Genomic DNA, 19,276 nt, shown 5'->3' on the forward strand with positions numbered 1-19,276 from the left:
GCAGGACCTGGTCAATGACCTGAAGAGAGCTGGGACCACAGTCTCAAAGAAAACCATTAGTAACACACTACACCGTCATGGATTCAAATCCTGCAGCGCACGCAAGGTCCACCTGCTCAAGCCAGCGCATGTCCAGGCCCGTCTGAAGTTTGCCAATGACCATCTGGATGATCCAGAGGAGGAATGGGAGAAGGTCATGTGGTCTGATGAGACAAAAATAGAGCTTTTTGGTCTAAACTCCACTCGCCGTGTTTGGAGGAAGAAGAAGGATGAGTACAACCCCAAGAACACCATCCCAACCGTGAAGCATGGAGGTGGAAACATCATTCTTTGGGGATGCTTTTCTGCAAAGGGTACAGGATGACTGCACCGTATTGAGGGGAGGATGGATGGGGCCATGTATCGCGAGATCTTGGCCAACAACCTCCTTCCCTCAGTAAGAGCATTGAAGATGGGTCGTGGCTGGGTCTTCCAGCATGACAACGACCCGAAACACACAGCCAGGGCAACTAAGGAGTGGCGCCGTAAGAAGCATCTCAAGGTCATGGAGTGGCCTAGCCAGTCTCCAGACCTGAACCCAATAGAAAATCTTTGGAGGGAGCTGAAAGTCCGTATTGCCCAGCGACAGCCCCGAAACCTGAAGGATCTGGAGAAGATCTGTATGGAGGAGTGGGCCAAAATCCCTGCTGCAGTGTGTGCAAACCTGGTCAAGAACTACAGGAAACGTATGATCTCTGTAATTGCAAACAAAGGTTTCTGTACCAAATATTAAGATCTGCTTTTCTGATGTATCAAATACTTATGTCATGCAATAAAATGCAAATTAATTACTTAAAAATCATACAATGTGATTTTCTGGATTTTTGTTTTAGATTCCGTCTCTCATAGTTGAAGTGTACCCATGATAGAAATTACAGACCTCTACATGCTTTGTAAGTAGGAAAACCTGCAAAATCGGCAGTGTATCAAATACTTGTTCTCCCCACTGTATATATATATTTACCAAAAAAATATATGGGGGATTGAAAATGATACAGACAATTACATTGATGGAAGCAACAATCTTTCTGCAATATTAAGCTGATCCACCCCTTAAAAAAGATATATAAAAAAAACACTGCAGCCCACTGGGCAATTTGGAATCCCCAATTTCCAAACAAGGATTCAAACCACTTTGCAAGCGTCCAATCTGGTTTTGGAGAATTATTCTTAGCAACAGTGGCAATGTATTCGGCAAGATCAGTCACATTAGAAGAGTGATCTGGGACAAAAGTACAACATTCCTCACCAATGATCCCTTGACCTGCCAAAATATAGTCAAGAGCCTCTCTGTTTTGCAGAGCTAACTTTTGCAATTCTTTAATTTCACCATTAAAATGTCCCAGGGCAATGCGAGTTGCCAATTTTATCTATGTGTCTAGAGATGTCTCGAATTTGATCTAACGCTCCATACCCAGGAAAAAGCACCCCAAAGAACCTGGAGGCAGGTGCCTGAGTGTCAGTGATGCCAGCCGGAGATCTCTTATCTCTCATTCCAGGTCTGTAGTCTTTAAACAAAGCCTTCAGATCCCTCTCATTATTCTGAATGGTTCTCATAGCTGTCACCACAAACCCTACAGTACACGTCCCTGCTCAGTACGATGGAATGCTATAGTAAGCCATTTTTCCACACAACCAATAGGTTCCATTCGGAGCTCCTCTGAAAGGGATAACAACATTATAGACTGAAATAGAATAAGTAACATTACCAGGTTCCCCAGTGTCGGCATTGTTAACTTACAGGTATCGGATCCATTGTAATACATTGTACAGTTACATTCTAGTTCACCCAAATGATTTCCTCCTTCTCCTCTAATACACCAACGGGCTGTCATCACTCCTGCTACTGTAAGAATATTTTGAAGATAAATACACAACACAGAGTTTGAGAGGACGAGAGAACTAAACTAAATATAGTAATAATGGTCAATAGGGATTTGTCAACGTAAATAGGAGTTGGGTTTCAGTTCAACAGCTGTTTAGAATCTGTGGAAAGTCACTCCTGAACTCAGTGACGTGTGTTGCGTGTGCTACGTTCTGTACATTGAGTCGGGAGCAGGATACTGGTTATTTGGCCATTGGCTCAGTCGTACTGCAAGGACTTCCGATTGGTCAATCCCAGGCTAGGGTGGGGCGTTATAAATGGCATCCTGTTCCTTTGTTCGGGGGAAAAGCTGAGGACGGGGAGATTGAACATCTGACTCCCAGCATAACATCTTGATTTGTCCTCTCTGAATTAACCTGTTTTTCTGTGTTATTGAAGAATAATATAAATTGCTAACACTTGGTGCCGTGACCCAGATGAATTGGTCTGTGTGTTGATCCAGAGAAAGAGAGAATGCTGTGAGCAACCCACTTTGGGGAGTCAAATCTTAATCTCCTGACTGATGACAGAATTGCTGGGTGAGTCTAGACCAATATAATTTTAAAAGAACCAAATCAGGTTAAAATAATGTATGCAATGAGTGATATGTATCTGTGATGTATAAGTGTTCAAGTCCTTTGTTATATTGCAGAGTTTTGAGGTTTGAGGCCTCTGTTTTTGTGAAACCTTCTTGTTGTACAGAAGTAGGTTGTTAGTTGAGAAGCAGTTTTTTGGTGTGAAACCTTCTTATTGCATAGAAGTGAATTGCTAGTTGAGTAGCAATTTTTACACGTGTGGTTAATGTAAGCCTTGTACGCATTCAACAAGCTTTGAGTGAACATAAGTTATGGGTTGCCATGCCCCACAGAAACAATTTGTGTTCTAGAAGAGGTTTGAGTCCTCAAAAGGGGTTATATATATATATATATATATATATTGGGGTTAAATAAATATATAAACATAGAGATATATATTATACAACTTTTGACGTTAATGTAATGCCACTGTTAAGTGAGAAAACCAGTCTGGAAAAGGGTGGAACAGCTCTTCCGGATGTGAACATGAAACAGATTTTAAATTCACTGTCTAGAACCATTTCAAAGTAGAGCAGGAGACACGGGGGGAAAAGTCAGATGTGACCCCCACTTGTGGCCTCTCTGTTCTCCTAATCTATCCTTACACTAAGTTGTGCAAGGCAGATCAGGTTTCAAGCATCTGGTCAGCACTGTTTGTCTTTGAGTCAACAGATTCTGACAGCAGTGACGAATGATGTCTTAGGCCAACCAGAACACAGGCTGTAAAAGAAAGTAAAGGCCGACTTCTAGAGATAGTGATCACACATAAATCAGCATCTCCAAAACAGTTGGATGAATGGTCAAAAACTTTTAAGCATCTATGAGACGTGGTTATCAGAGTTGTGCAGGTTCCGAGTGAAACCGAGTGAAACATTATTCGTTCAGTAAAAGAGAAACCTGGTGTATGTCATTATTGCGGGATTTCTGGTCACTGGTAATGAAAATGTCAGAAAATAAATCACGATTTTAGGAGAAGTGGCCAGGAGAAGAAGGGTCCGTCTAAGGCAGTGCTTCTCAATTATTTTCTGTTACGCCCCCCCCTAGGAAGAAGTAAACATTTCGCGCCCCCCAACTCTCCGCCGCGACTGTAAATAGTATAATTTGTCTATAAAATTGTTATAAGTACACCTCTGCATAACATTGTATCCTTATTAACATTAAAGAAAACTAAAAAACTAAAAAGAAAGAAATATAGATCAACTTACAAAGAATAACTTTATTAACATAGTTTTTTAGTCTGTAACAGAAAAAGACTTAAAGTGCATCGATTTGTCTGAAATAAAAAAAAAAAATTCAAGCCTTATTTAAACTGTAAAATTTTTTTTACCATTTGATACTGAAATATTAAATTAAATATAATCAATAAATAATAAATTCAAATTGATCAGCAACATTAACTCAGGAGCACTGAGGTAGTATCAGCTCCTCTGCTATGGAGTGAGTTTTTTTGCACTGAGCAATTTGGTACGCCACCTGATATGATGCTAACAGTGCTCGCTGGTTTACTGAAGTAGCATTCACAAAGCGGGACGATTGTTGGCAATATTCGGCACGTTTTCGCTGAAAAAACTCAAGCGGCTTATCAGCGTGATTGGGGTGTAATGTCTTTAAGTGACGTCTTAATTTATTTGGCTTCATGCTGTCCGCTGCCAACACTTTTAGACACAGTAAACATACCGGTCTTTTCTCGTCTCCCACCGTAGTCACAGTGAAGCCAAGCGCTACATATATTTCCTCGTCTTAGCTTTCGGGAGACTTACGTTTGTCTCATTATCTCCATCTCTCTCCGCCTTTCTTTTCATCCCTGTTAAATATTTTTCCATGGTGTCTCTTAAGGGTTTGTTATCTGCACTTCATATCTCCTGCTCTGTGCTGTGTGCTCTTGTTCGGTGCAAAAAAAAACTACTCCCTGCAGCAAAGAAAAGCATGTTCCCCGGGGTCACACGCGCCCCCCCCTGGCATCGCTCCGAGCCCCCCCAGGGGGGCGCGCCCCACTATTTGAGAAGGACTGGTCTAAGGGAAGATGGAATCAAGACAACAGCCCCAACGACACAATACTTGTGCAGAAATTTAAGAGGCTCAGCAGCAGAGTTTGCTAGATGCTGTGGAGGTAAACTAATAGACTCCCTCTTACGTCCCATCTCAGCTGGTGTACATATGAAATTGGATGGAATATATGTGAACATGATGGTTAACAACATTGCAGTATATATTTTTTAATAGATACGGGTGCTGAAGTCACTGTATTTCCCATATCTTATGCAAAACATACATGTCCTCAGTACACGGGCAAGAAGATGAGAGCAACAGGAGTGGGGGGAGACGTAGACAGATAAACCATGAAACAAAATAAACCATTATCAATTTCTATTGGTCCAATGAAGATTGATGCACGAATCTACAGTTCAGAACCATACTATTTGGACTACGAAGAAAAATGAGTGTGGAACTTTGGATATCGAATCAGTGTGCTTGACAGGTGTTGCCCCACCTTGCACGAAACAATATCCCATTAGCAAGGAAGCAATGGACACTACTAAAGTAGTGAGTAAAGATCTATGGGACATGGGTATAGTTGAAAAGACACCATGTAATCCAGCTACTCTGATGTATCCTACAGATACCACATTACTTTAACACGACTGTTGTGAGTTGTTTTGGATCAGCTCTCTGATGGGTTTATAGAATCATTTGTTGAAAAACCCTGAGTTTATCTTATGCACAGATGGTTCAAGCATTGTGGATGCAGGTGTGAGGTAGGCTGGGCATGGGTAGTTACTACAATGGACAATGTGATAATACCAGGCACGTTAGATTTGAGAAAAGCAGATGTTCACTTTATGAGTGACACAATGCTTAACTTCTCTAGGGTAGGGGGCAGCATTCGGAATTTTGGATGAAAAGCATGCCCAAATTAAACTTCCTGCTTCTCGGGCCCAGAAGATATGATATGCATATAAATGGTAGATTTGGATAGAAAACACTCTAAAGTTTCCAAAACTGTTAAAACAGTGTCTGTGAGTATAACACAACTGATTTGGCAGGCGAAAACCTGAGAAAAATCCATTCGGGAAGTAGTTTTATTTTTGGTTTTGTAGTTTTCTATTCAATGCCATTACAGTATCCATTGACTTAGGACTCAAATTGCAGTTCCTATGCCTTCCACTAGATTTCAACAGTCTTTAGAAATTGTTTCAGGCTTGTATTCTGAAAAATTAGGAAGTAAGAGCAGTCTGAATGAGTGGACCCTAAAGTGTCACAGAGCTTCTTCATGCGCACGACCGAGAGAGTGTCTTTCTTGTTTACCTTTTATATTGACGACGTTATTGTCCAGTTGAAATATTATCGATTATTTAGGCTAAAAACAACCTGAGGGTTGAATATAAACATCGTTTGACATGTTTCAATGAACTTTACGGATACAATTTGGATTTTTTTGTCTGCCTGTTTTGACTGCGTTTGAGCCTGTGGATTACTGAAGAAAACGCGCAAACAAAACCGAGGTTTTTGGATATAAAGAGACTTTATCGAACAAAAGGAACATTTATTGAGTAAATGAATGTCTGCTGAGTGCAACCATATGAAGATCATCAAAGGTAAGGGATTAATTTTATCTCTATTTCTGACGTGTGTAACTCTTCTACTTGGCTGGTTACTGTTTGTAATGATTTGTCTGCTGGGCTATGTTCTCAAATAATCGTAAGGTATGCTTTCGCCGTAAAGCATTTTTTAAATCTGACACCGTGGTTGGATTCACAAGAAGTTCATCTTTAAACCTATGTAAAATATGTTTTGTTTTCTGAATTTTTATAATTAGTATTTCTGTATTTGAATTTGGCGCCCAGCAGTTTCACTGGCTGTTGAAGAGGTGGGACGCTAACGTCTCACGTACCCAAGAGAGGTTAACTATTGCATACAACTCTCTAATGGGGGAAAACTCCCGAGGGGGGCATGACGTAGTGCCAGGATAGTGGGTGATGGTAAAAAAATGTGACGGACACATTAGGGCCAAAATGGGAAAGTCCTTATCAAGTTTTGCTCATAATGAGGTCAACAGTAAAAGTTCAGGGAAAATCACGATGGATACATGTCATTCAATGCAAGGTTGTCCATATTCATTGCAAGATTGTCCATGTTGATGACAAAGCGGAGCCTGGAGAATAACTGATTGATTAGCAATCGGGGGCAAATCTCGGGTGAAGAAGCATAGTAAGATGATCAGAACCTGATAAGCTTCTATGTTGTATACCGCAGTCGTCATATTAGGGATATCTAGGTGAAACGTTTTCCTGAAAATTGGGACATGCTTACTTAGGGAAATCTATGTGAAATATCAATTTCTCTTGAAACCAGGACATGTTACTTTCACTTTATTGTTTCCTTCGTTACAGGTTATGAGAATCTATCGTCTGAGGCTGCAGCAATATCCCTTGACTGTACCTGAAACAATACAAGATCACCTGTGAAGTGCAACCAGTGGAACAGAAGAAGAATTCCTCACTACTGGCAGACTGTCAGAACATAATTTTTAATAGTTATCTATGTGGGACTGATACCAGTGTAAAAGAGTTGGTCTTTTTTAAAGGACTTTGTGAATGATTACCTTGACAATAGGATGATTTAATATTATTGTCTTTCAGACAAGTGAAAGATGTTTGAAATTATTTGCCTTGTGAGTTTCCTCCTAATACAGGATGTGGGTGGTGTTTCCATTTCTAACACAGTGATACAGTTGAGGTCGGAAGTTTACAAACTTATGTTGGAGTCGTTAAAACTCGTTTGTAGACCTCCACAAGTCTGGTTCATCCTTGGGAGGAATTTCCAAACGCCTGAAGTTACCACGTTCATCTGTACAAACAATAGTACGCAAGTATAAACACCATAGGACCACACAGCTGTCATACCGATCAGGAAGGAGATGCGTTCTGTCTCCTAGAGATGAACGTACTTTGGTGCGAAAAGTGCAAGTCAATCCCAGAACAACAGCAAAGGACCGTGTGAAGATGCTGGAGGAAACAGGTACAAAAGTATCTATATCCACAGTAAAACGAGTCCTATAATCGACATAACCTGAAAGGCCGCTCAGCGTGGAAGAAGCCACGACTCCAAAACCGCCATAAAAAAAGCTTCAATCCATTTAGAAAACATGTCAACAATAATTATTCCCCTCACAAGGGGTAAACTCTATGAAGTCCATCATTAAGTGCTCAAAGGGTCCTTCAAGCCTTGGATGGGACGCCATGGATATTGAAAATGCCGCGCCCAACAATGTTAGTCATTCAACAATAATTTCTTGCAGAAATGTTCTGAGAACTAGGCCTAGTCCAACCTAGGCCTACAGTCAATCTGAATAGCCTGTGTATTAATTTTTGTGCAAGCATGAGGCACATGAACGGTTAGCGGAGACATAGCCACAATATCAGAACAAGCCAAAACAGCCTCAGTAGCTGCCACTACTGACCTCAAACAGGAAACCATTCCCCTGATAACACTATCCAATCGTTTAGAATAATAGCCCACAGGTCTATATCCCACACCACCATGATACTGTGTCAAAACTGCTGACATAAATCCACCCGTCTCAGAAACAAATAGATGAAAAGGTTTCATATGGTCTGGCAGGCCCAGGCAAAGAGCAGACATCAGAGTTTGTTTCAATTTTACCAATGCTGTTTCAGCCTCATCTGTCCAGACCACAATTTCACTCGCGTCCATCTTTCTCCCATAAATACAATCCTGCAATGGTTGAACTATCGCTGCATAGTCTTTCAACAACGGACGACAGTAACCAGCCACACCTGACAAAGACATGTGCTGCTTAGTAACAGTTTTAGGCAAAACTTGAATTGCCTCTAATCTATCTTTGGAGAGGGAGCGACCCTTGGAAGTAATGTCATGACCTAAATATCTAACGGTGCTCCGGCATAACTGCATTTTACTTGGGGAAACTTTGTTACCATTTTCTGCTCAGAATATCAACAATGCTCAAGTGTTCTTATTAAATCTCTCCTCTGATTGTGAGCAAACCCCCAAAAAACATTTGCCAAATCAATCAACAACTACCTGGGGGCACCTGGGATAAAATGTTAACAGTGTTAGGCACCAGAGCTGCTCTAGCATGTCCAGCATAGTTTACTATTCTAAGGTCTTGCACAAAGTGGGTATTTTTTGGAACGACCACAAGTGGCGCAGCTCCTTTAATGCGTCCAATGTCGATCTTTGATTTAGCTCACAGTTTTTAATGTATGTCTTTTAGCCAATCAATGTGTGAATGATCTTGTAATACCACAGGCATGGTTTCAATGGGAATTGGTTATTGTCATCCAAACACCCACATTTTTCCATTGGTTTCCTGGTGCTTTTGATAAGCTACAATGGGGAACAGAGCCAGGGATTTCATACATATTTCTCTTAGTATCTCCAGCTGCTATGAAGTCTTCTCCTCTGTATATCCCACTCATGTATCTCAACTTTCTCTTTTTGGTTTAACCATCTCTATGGGTATTCAGGGTATTTTTCAAATGAGGGAACAGCAGCAGTACAATGTAGATGTTCAGAAACATGCAATGGTGAAGAGAGGGCTAAATCTCTCAGCTGTCCCTCCACATGTTGATCATTCAAATGCCAAGAATATTAACAGTTAATTCGGCACAGGAGATTTCATTTTCTCTTGATCCCAATGACAGTCCTTCTTCAGTACATGCAACAGATATCTGATGTGTAAAATTAATTTCTCTTCCTGATAAATGTATTGGCCAGGCAGATGAATATAGGAATATGTGTTTCCATTTACCCTCACCCTACATCACTTCTAGGGGAAAGGTCAAACATTCTTCAGAGGGAATTCCAGATGCTACAACTGTGCACATTGTTTTCTTTGAGGGGAGAACAGGTAGGGCAGCGGCCCCAGTGTCCACCAAATATGGAATTCTATGGTTATTCATTAAAATGTCAATCAGGGGGTTTTGGGTTGGTAAGGTAGTCCATTTTAGCATTTGACAGGTTTCTTCTGGTTCTTCATCATTGTTTTCATTAGTTTCTTCTTCTGTTTCCACCTCATCCTATGTTTGATATCCCTTACGACCTCGTCCTCTTCAAAATGGGTAGTCAAGATGACGGCAACAGATGGGAGAGATCAGTATTTTTGTTTATTCATCCTTCAGAACTATCTCTTGAGTAATGCCCTAAATTTCCCACAGTTGCATGACACAAGGCGAGACCCAGATGCAGACACAGGAGGCAGATGGTTGGAGTCTTACAATGTTTAATAATCCAAAAGGAGTAGGCAAGAGAATAGTCGTGGACAGGAAAAAGGTCAAAACCAGATCAGAGTTCAGGAGGTACAGAGTAGCAGAAAGGCTCGTGGTCAAGGCAGGCAGAATGGTCAGGCAGGTGGGTACAGAGTCCAGAACAGGCAAGGGTCAAAACCGGGAGGACTAGAAAAAAGAGAATAGCAAAGGCAGGAGTATGGGAAAAACGCTGGTTGACCTGGAACATACAAGACAAACTGTCACAGAGAGACAGGAAACACAGGGAAAATACACTGGGGAAAACAAGCGACACCTGGAGGGGGTTGAGACAATAATGAGGACAGGGTGTGACAGTACACCCCCCCCTCTAGGGATGCCACCTGGCATCCTACCAGGGTGCATACCTGGTTGACTGCGGTGTCGGCGGTGGAAGTCGGTGATGAGGGCTGGATCCAGGATGTCTCTAGCGGGAACCCAGCACCTCTCCTCCGGGCCGTAACCCTCCCAGTCAACCAGGTACTGGAAACCCCTGCCCCGTGGTCGAACACCCAGGAGACGTTTTACCGTGTAGGCCGGATGGCCATCAATGACACAGGGAGGGGGGTGGGCCTGGGGACAGAAGACAAAGAACAGTGAGACACAGGCTTAATCTTAGACACATGGAAGGTAGGGTGAATACGGTGGGTACGGGATAACACAAGATGGACAGCAGTGGAACTCAGGACTCTGGAGATGGCAAAAGGACCAATGAAACGAGGGGACAGTTTGCGGGACTACCCGAAGGGGCAGGTCCCATGTGGACAGTCATACCCTCTGCCCAATACGGTAGCGGGGAGCTGGGGTCCGGCGACGGTCCGCTTGTCGACGATACCTGGAGTTGGTCTTGAGAATAGCCGCCCTGGCTCTTCTCTAGGTACGCCGACAATGGCGGACAAACATCTGGGCCGAGGGTACGCTGACCTCCTGCTCTTGTTCAGGGAAGAGTGGAGGCTGATTAGCCCATGGAGCACTCGAAAGGGGAGAGTTCCGTGGCAGAACTGGGAAGAGTGTTCCAGGCATACTTCACCCAGACCAGTTGACGGCTCCAGGTACTGGGGTTGGTTGAGACCAGGCACCTTAAGGTAGTCTCCAGGTCTTGATTTGCTCGCTCTGACTGACCGTTAGTTTGGGGATGGAATCCGGATGACAGGCTGGCCGACGACCCAATAAGGATGCAGAATGCCTTCCATTACTGAGACGAGAACTAAGGACCCCAATCGGAGACCATGTCTACCGGGAGTCCGTGGATCCGGAAGACATGCTGCACCATAAGCTGGGCCGTCTCCTTGGCAGAAGGTAGTTTGGGGAGAGGGATGAAATGGGCGGCCTTGAAGAACCGGTCGACTACCGTCAGAATGACAGTGTTGCCATAAGATGGGGAGGGAGTCCAGTGACAAAGTCCAGAGATATGAGACCAAGGACGAAGAGGGACCGGTAGTGGCTGCAGGAGGCCAGAAGGAGCTTGCAGTGGAGTCTTGTTTTGAGCACACACAGTGCATGCGGTGACGAAGGCAGAGATGTCAGGGACCATTGTGGGCCACCAGAAACGTTGTCGAAGGAAGGCTAGTGTACGACGGGACCCTGGATGACAGGTCAGCCTGGAGGAATGAGTCCATTACAGGACCCCGGACTGGATTAGGGAAAAACAAAAAAATCCGGGCCCCCTTCAGGTCCAGGCTGGGAGTGTTGTGCCTCGCAGACCAGGTTCTCAATACCCCAATCCACAGTGGCAGCAAGGCATGAGGTAGGGAGAATCGTTTCAGAGGTCGAGGGTGTGGCAGAGGAACTGTATAGGCGGGAGAGGGCATCAGGCTTCACATTCTTTGACCCTGGGCGGCAGGAGATGTTGAAGTTAAATCTGGTGAACAGTAGGGCCCACCGGGCCTGCCTGGAGTTGAGGCGCTTGGCTGTATGGAGATATTCCAGGTTTTTATGGTCGATCTAGACCAGGAATGGCTGTTTTGCTCCTTCTAGCCAGTGCCTCCACTCTTCCAATGCCATCTTCACCGCCAGGAGTTCTCGATTGCCAACATCGTAGTTCCTTTCAGCAGGATTGAGACGATGGGACAGGAACGCACAGGGATGAACCTTCTGGTCCTGGGCAGATCGCTGGAACAGGATGGCCCCCATTCAGACATCCGAAGCATCCACTTCCACCACAAATTGACGCGAGGGGTCCGGATGGATCAGGATGGGTGCTGTTGTGAACCGATACTTCAGGTCCACAAAGGCTTTGTCAACAGCTGGAGACCATTTGAACAGTACCTTGATAGAGGTGAGTGCCGAGAGGGGAGCCGCCATGGTGTTGTAGTCCCGAATGAAACGGCGGTAGAAGTTTGCAAAACCAAGAAACTGTTGCAACTGCACCATGGACGTTGGTTGAGGCCAATCCACCACTGCTTTCACCTTTCCAGGATCCATCTGAACATTGCCCTCAGAAAGGCTCTGACATATCCCAGAAAGGTGATTGTAGAGCGATGTAACTCACACTTCTTGCCTTTCATAAACAGTTGGTTCTCCAGGAGGTGCTGAAGGACCCGTCTGACATGAAGAACATGTAGTTGTGCAGATCAAGAAAAAAACAGGATGTCGTCAAGGTACACGAACACAAACCGGTTTAGCATGTCCCGAAGCACATCATTGACCAAAGCCTGGAAAACAGCATGACAGTAATTCTTGACAGTAATGTCGTTAAGTCCCCAGTAGTCAATGCACGGACGCAGGGTCTTGTCCTTCTTTTCCACAAAGAAAAACCCTGCGCCGGCAGGAGATGCAGACAGACGGACTTCCCCAGTGGCCAGAGACTCCTCTATGTACTCCCCCATAGCTTTAGTCTCTGGTCCTGACAGAGAACACAACCGACCCCAAGGTGGTGTAGTGCCTGGGAGAAGATCATAAGTCATAAGGAGGGTGCAGGGGAAGGGAAGTAGCACGTGCCTTACTGAAGACCTCCAGGAGGTCATGGTACTCAGTGGGAATGGCAAAGACATCCACAGTCTTGCTAACATCCTGAGGGAGACAACTTGGGGAAGGCTGTGCTGCTTGAAGGCAGTGGGAATGGCAAAATGGGCTCCAACCCAGGATGGAGCTTGTGGTCCAGTCAATCACAGGATTGTGTTTTTGTAGCCAGGAAAATCCCAAAACGACTGGAACATGGGGAGATGCAATGAGGAGGAACTGTATGGTCTCACTGTGGTTAGCAGCGACCCATAATTGAATGGGCACAGTACTATGGGTGACTTCCTCAATAGAGCGGCCGTCCAGTGCCCTAGCATCCATGGGCACAGAGAGAGGCATACCAAGCTCCGAAGCAATCGTGGCGTCCATAAGACAAACATCAGCCCCAGAGTCAATGAGCACTCGGAGAGACTTGGATTGGTCTCCCTACAGCACAAGCAAAAAAAAGGGTGTGCGGGTGATGGGAATTAGGGAACTCCCAGTCTGATTCACCGTAGCGCTGGTACCCACTAGAAACAAGGGTTTCCTAATAGGACAGGTAGCTATAAAATGTCCTGCCCCTCCACAGTACAGACAACAGTTACTGTTCATCCTCTGTGAGCGTTCCCCAACTGACAACCTAGCTCTTCCCAACTGCATATGCTCAGGAGTATCCAAATCATCCATTGTAGATTCACGAGAGAGCTCGGTTGGCTTCGAATCCTCTCGGAAAAGCTGCCTTCGGAAACTTCCGGATTCCCTCGAAGGGGAACGAGCCATAGCGGGTGCATGAGTGTGCCTGAGACCAGACCTCCTTTCACTCCTACGTTCCCTTAGGTGTCCATTGATTTTGATGGTTAGAGCAATAAGGGAGTCGAGGTCCACCGGTAATTCCCGGGCAGCTAGCTCATCCTTGACATCCTCAGATAATCCGTGCAGAAAAGTATCGTAAAGATACTACGGATTCCAGGCACTCTCGGCAGCCATCTTGCGAAAATCAACCGCCTAGTCTGCCACACTACGGGAGTTTTGACGTATGTCAAGCAGTTTACTGGCCGCCTTTCTCCCAGATACCGGAGACTCAAATACCTTTCTCACCTCTGCCATAAATTTGTCCAGATGACCACCAATGGCAGAATGTTGCTGCCAAACTGCCGTAGCCCAGGAGCACGCCCTTCCCGACATTACTGGGGTATGGGGATATTTTATATATGAATGCTTCCGCTCAGTGTTTGAGATCAATTGAGACCCTTTACCATGGCACTTTGAGATTTATTTTAAACTGCAAAACCCTTACGCACCACTGCACTTTGTATACCAGGGTTGGCTGGCCTTCTCTAGTCACTCGTAGGATCAGTCACTTGTATACTTTAATTTACAAAGCCATTTTACTACCTTTTTATTTGGGCATTTTTATTGTTCAGAAATGTGGTGGGTACTCTCTTCATTTGCTGGACTTTATCCTGCTAACTGTTCTAAATGTCCGAACTGAATTTGGTAAAAGGACTTTTATGTACTCTGCGCCATCGTCTTGGAACGCCTTACAAAATACTTTTAAACTGGAAGAACTTGTCCCGATTGGTGTTTTTAAATCACTGATGAATGATCTTGAGACTGATTCCCTGACCCGTCAATGTTTTTAATTTGCTGTTTTTGATTTTGTTATACTCTTGTGAATTCTATGGTTTTTACTAGATTACTTGTAGTTTTTCATGTTGTTTGTCTGTAGTTTTTGTAATGACTTGGTGCTGCCTATCTTGGCAAGGACGCTCTTGAAAAAGAGATTTTAAGTCTCAATGAGCCCTTCCTGGTTAAATAAAGGTTAAATATATATATATATTTTTAAATTGCGTAATGATATACGCTATCTTCGATCAGTCTGAAGGAAACGTAGATGGCTGTAGCTCAAAAATAAGCGAGTACTGAGAAAGAAAACACGGCACACACCAGGATTCCCCGAATATTTCTCTGGAAGAGGTAAGCGAGGTTCTCAGGGAGCCGGGATATGCTGTACCAACTCACCACAGAGAGGGAAAAAATTACTGGGTGATTGGGGTTTTTCAGAGGTGGCAGGCAGCCTCTGAGCTAACTCCCTGATTTGCTACATAATAGCCTTCAACCTATGGTCGTGGTGTTCCGTCAAGGAACAGAGCCCTTCCAAAAGGCCCTGTAACAAATCCTCATGTCTCCCAATGGTGGCTCCCTGCAGGGAGACAGCGTGGCGGAGTTGGTCCAAGTCTGCTGGGTCTGTCAGTATAACAGAACTCATATGGCAGGAAAAAACCTGAGAGAAAATCCAACCAGGAAGGGGGAAATCTGAGGTTTGTAGTTTTTCAACTCATCGCCTATCGAATATACAGTGTCTATGGGGTCATATTGCACTTCCTAAGGCTTCCACTACATGTCAACAGTCTTTAGAACCGTGTTTGATGCTTCTACTGTGTAGGAGAGGGGAATGAGGGCTCTGAGTCAGGGCTCTGGCCATGAGCTGACCACCCGTGTTCACGTGAGAGTTAGACCTGCGTTCCATCGCATTTCTACAGACAAATGAATTCTCCGGTTGAAACATTATTGAAGATTTATGTTAAAAACATCCTAAAGATTGATTCTATACTTCGTCTGACATGTTTCCACAAACTGTAATATGACTTTTCGTCTGAACTTTCGCATGGACTTGCCCGCTCGTCGTGAGTTTGGATTGTGTACTGAACGCGTGAACAAAAATGAAGTATTTGGACATAAATGATGGACTTTATCGAACAAAACAAACATTTATTGTGGAACTGGGATTCCTGGGAGTGCATTCTGATGAAGATCATCAAAGGTAAGTTAATATTTATAATGCTATTTCTGACTTTTGTGACACCACTCCTTCTTTGGAAAATGGCTGTATGTTTTTGTGAAAGCAAGGTGTGCTTTCACCGTAAAGCGTTTTTGAAATCTGACACAGCGGTTGCATTAACTTCTTATGGCTGCAGGGGCAGTATTGAGTAGCTTGGATGAAAGGTGCACAGAGGTGCCCAGAGTAAACGGCCTGCTCCTTAGTCATAGTTGCTAATATATGCATATTATTATTAGTATTGGATAGAAAACACTCTGAAGTTTCTAAAACTGTTTGAATTATGTCTGTGAGTATAACAGAACTCATATGGCGGGCAAAAACCTGAGAAAAAATCCAAACAGGAAGTGGAAATTCTGAGGCTGGTAGATTTTCAACCAAGCTCCCATGAAATCACAGCGAGATATGGATGAGTTTTCACTTCCTACGGCTTCCACTAGATGTCAACAGTCTGTAGAACCTTGTCTGATGACTCTACTGTGAAGGGGGGCCGGATGAGAGGAGAATTAGTCAGGTCTGCCATGAGGTGACCATTCTTTGACCATGCGCGTTCACATGAGAGGGAGCTCCGTTCCATCGCTCATCTGAAGTCAATGAAATTCTCCGGTTGGAACGTTATGCAAGATTTATGTTAAAAACATTCTAAAGATTGATTCAATACATCGTTTGACATGTTTCTACGGACTGTTACGGAACTTTTGGACATTTCGTCAGGTTTTAGTGAACGCGCTTCCCTGACGTTGGATTTGTATACCAAACACGCGACAAAAATAGCTATTTGGACATAAATGATGGACATTACCGAAAAAAAACGAACATTTCTTGTGGAAGTGGGAGTCCTGGGAGTGCATTCCGACGAAGATCAGCAAAGGTAAGTGAAGATTTATAATGCTTTTTATGAGTTTTGTTGACTGCACAATTTGTGCGGGTAACTGTATGGCTTGCTTTTGTGGCTGAACGCTGTTTTCAGATTATTGAATACTGTGTTTTGCCGTAAAGCTTTTTGAAATCTGACACAGCGGTTGCATTAAGAACAAGTGTATCTTTAATTCTATGTAAAACATGTATCTTTCATCAAAGTTTATGATGAGTATTTCTGTTAATTGACGATGGCTCTCTGCAATTTATCCGGATATTTGAGGCATTTCTGGACATGGCGCCAATGTTAACGGAGGTTTTTGGATATAAACATGAACTTAATCGAACAAGACATATATGTATTGTGTAATATGAAGTCCTATGAGTGTCATCTGATGAAGATCATCAAAGGTTAGTGATTCATTTTATCTCTTTGTGCTTTTTGTGACTCCTCTCTGGAAAAATGGCTGTGTTTTTCTGTGAATAGGTGCTGACCTAACATAATCGTTTGTGGTGCTTTCGCTGAAAAGCCTATTTGAAATCGGACACTTTGGTAGGATTAACAACAATTACCTTTAAAATGGTATGAGATACATGTATGTTTGAGGAATTTTAATTGAGATTTCTGTTTGAATTTGGTGCCCTGCACTTTCACTGGCTGTTGTCATATCGATCCCGTTAACGGGATTGCAGCCATAAGAAGTTTTAAGGAGAAGTTTATCTATTTTTCCATGCATAACACTTGTATCTTTTATCAATTTTTATTATGAGTATTTCTGTAATTTGATGTGGCTCTCTGCACTTTCACCGGATGTTTGTTTGAGACAATGCATTTCTGACCATAACACACCAATTTCAAATGAGGTTTTTGGACATAAAGATTAACTTTATTGAACCAAACACACATTTATTGTGTAACATGAAGTCCTGTGAGTGCCATCTGATGAAGATCAAAGGTTAGTGATTAATTTAATCGCTATTTCTGACTTTTGTGAGGGCTCTCCTTGGCTGGAAAATGTCTTTATGGTTTTCTGTGAATAGGTGCTGACCTAACGTAATCGTTTGGTGTGCTTTCGCCGTAAAGCCTATTAGAAATCAGACACTGTGGCTGGATTTACAAGAAGTTTATCTTTAAAATGGTGTAAAATACTTGTATGTTTGAGGAATTTACATTATGGGATTTCTGTTTTGAATTTGGCGCTCTGCAATTTCACTGGCTGTTGTCGAGGTGGGACGCTAGCGTCCCAAATATCCCAGAGAGGTTATGCTCTCGCCAATATACCTGGGCTAAGGTGTGTGTGTGTGTAAACTTTCGACTTCTGTATGTTGAAGTCAGACTAAACCTTCCTAATTCTGATTTCCCGACCGATGACAATTGGTGAGCAGACAAGAGGTGAGGTCTTTGCCAGAGCCCCATTGATGGGCATAGCAGCGTATATCACCTCCTGACCCCTCAAAGATACTGGTCAATCTCACACACACCACACTTTCAATGGTGGTTATGATTAGCCTGGTGATCGCTCCATTCACCTTTCTATTACACTTCAGATATAATTAAAAGCTAAATAGAATGTCGTTCAGGCTGGTTTCACCAGGCTAGGTTATGCCCTGGACATTATAAACATTGTTACGTACACCTCTAGGAAGAGGGAACACAACACCCTGCTACAACTCAACTCCCCGTGGAGTGAAAGAGGTATGGGATTGTAGGTGCGGGTAAGGATGACAGAGGCAGAGATTGGTACTGTTTACAGGAAATGTATTCCGTCACATGGTCATTTGGGGAAAAGGGGCTGGACGGAACCGAAGCAAAGAAAGTAAAAGTCAAAGCCCCCTCTCCTACCTTACCTGCCTACCCACTACTTACTTAACTTAGCACCGCCTGGTGCGCTAACCAAAATACAGGGGGTGGTCCACCCAGGTTTTACCTAGTGTGCATAGACAGTAAATACTACGGGTTATGTATGCCCTCAGGCCTCTTGCCTAAGCACTCCCTAGGTGCCTTCCCCTTCCCCCTGGGAACAAATGAAACAGAATAATACAAACGTTAGTAAACAATTTCAAGAATCAAAACAGACCTTTGGACAAACATACCTCCACAGGACCACTAAAAAATACTTCACAAAAAAAAAGTCAGAGAAACTAACTCAGGACATTAAAGACTCACTCACTCACTCACTCACTCACTCACTCACTCACTCACTCACTCACTCACTCACTCACTCACTCACTCACTCACTCACTCACTCACTCACTCACTCACTCACTCACTCACTCAGCAACAACCAACATAGGACATACCAAATCTGCTTCCTGTCTGAGCAACAAACACTGCCTTTTCTAGCTTCAGAAGGAGTCGGTAATTGAAGACAGCTGTTTCTGACGAGAGGGCGGGATCAGCTCCAATCATCAATGGGGCCGACCAATCAGCTGCTTGGGGGAATTTCAGGAAGCCATCCTGAAACATACAAACAAACCACAACACAGAAACTGGGGAATGTAACATACATCTAAGAAGTAGAAAATAAGCAACAAATAATGTCAGTTTACATACATTATGTTTCACAATTGGGTTATCAAATGTATCAAAGTAATGAAGTGGGTTATGTGTAAAAAATAATGAGCCTGTGAAAGCTGTTGCTGCTGACAGGTGAAAGTTGCTGGCCGTATACTTGCCAACATGTGGCTGACTGTTTCATTCGTAGGAATGCTCACAGTGAGGGCATGTCTGCATGATGCTGATGAGGGCCCCCTTGCTAGTCTTCTCTATGCTGCATGTTCGGCTGCAAACTGGACGTCTTTCAAATAACTGCAACAGGCAATCTTATGAGGTGGTGTTGACTGGGAGTGCCTGTGACAGGGTGATATAATGGAC

The 19,276-nt window shown here is 43.6% G+C and overlaps 1 protein-coding gene and 1 long non-coding RNA gene across 3 annotated transcripts in view; one reads left to right on the top strand and one right to left on the bottom strand.

Moving 5' to 3' along the window:
* The window catches only part of LOC139534104 (ubiquitin carboxyl-terminal hydrolase 15-like), an 85,222-nt gene extending 78,100 nt beyond the window's left edge, over positions 1-7,122 (top strand). For both annotated transcript variants that reach the window (XM_071332867.1, XM_071332868.1), the window contains one exon: positions 6,870-7,122. In XM_071332867.1, coding sequence (XP_071188968.1) covers positions 6,870-6,944 — 75 coding nt within the window. In that variant the 3' untranslated portion in view covers positions 6,945-7,122. The remainder of the gene's footprint in view (positions 1-6,869) is intronic.
* Positions 1-19,276, bottom strand: part of LOC139534105 (uncharacterized) — a 982,995-nt gene that overhangs the window by 725,056 nt on the left and 238,663 nt on the right. The window lies entirely within an intron of this gene.

The sequence above is a fragment of the Salvelinus alpinus genome, chromosome 11 (assembly GCF_045679555.1).
Source record: "Salvelinus alpinus chromosome 11, SLU_Salpinus.1, whole genome shotgun sequence".
NCBI classification, from domain to species: domain Eukaryota; kingdom Metazoa; phylum Chordata; class Actinopteri; order Salmoniformes; family Salmonidae; genus Salvelinus; species Salvelinus alpinus.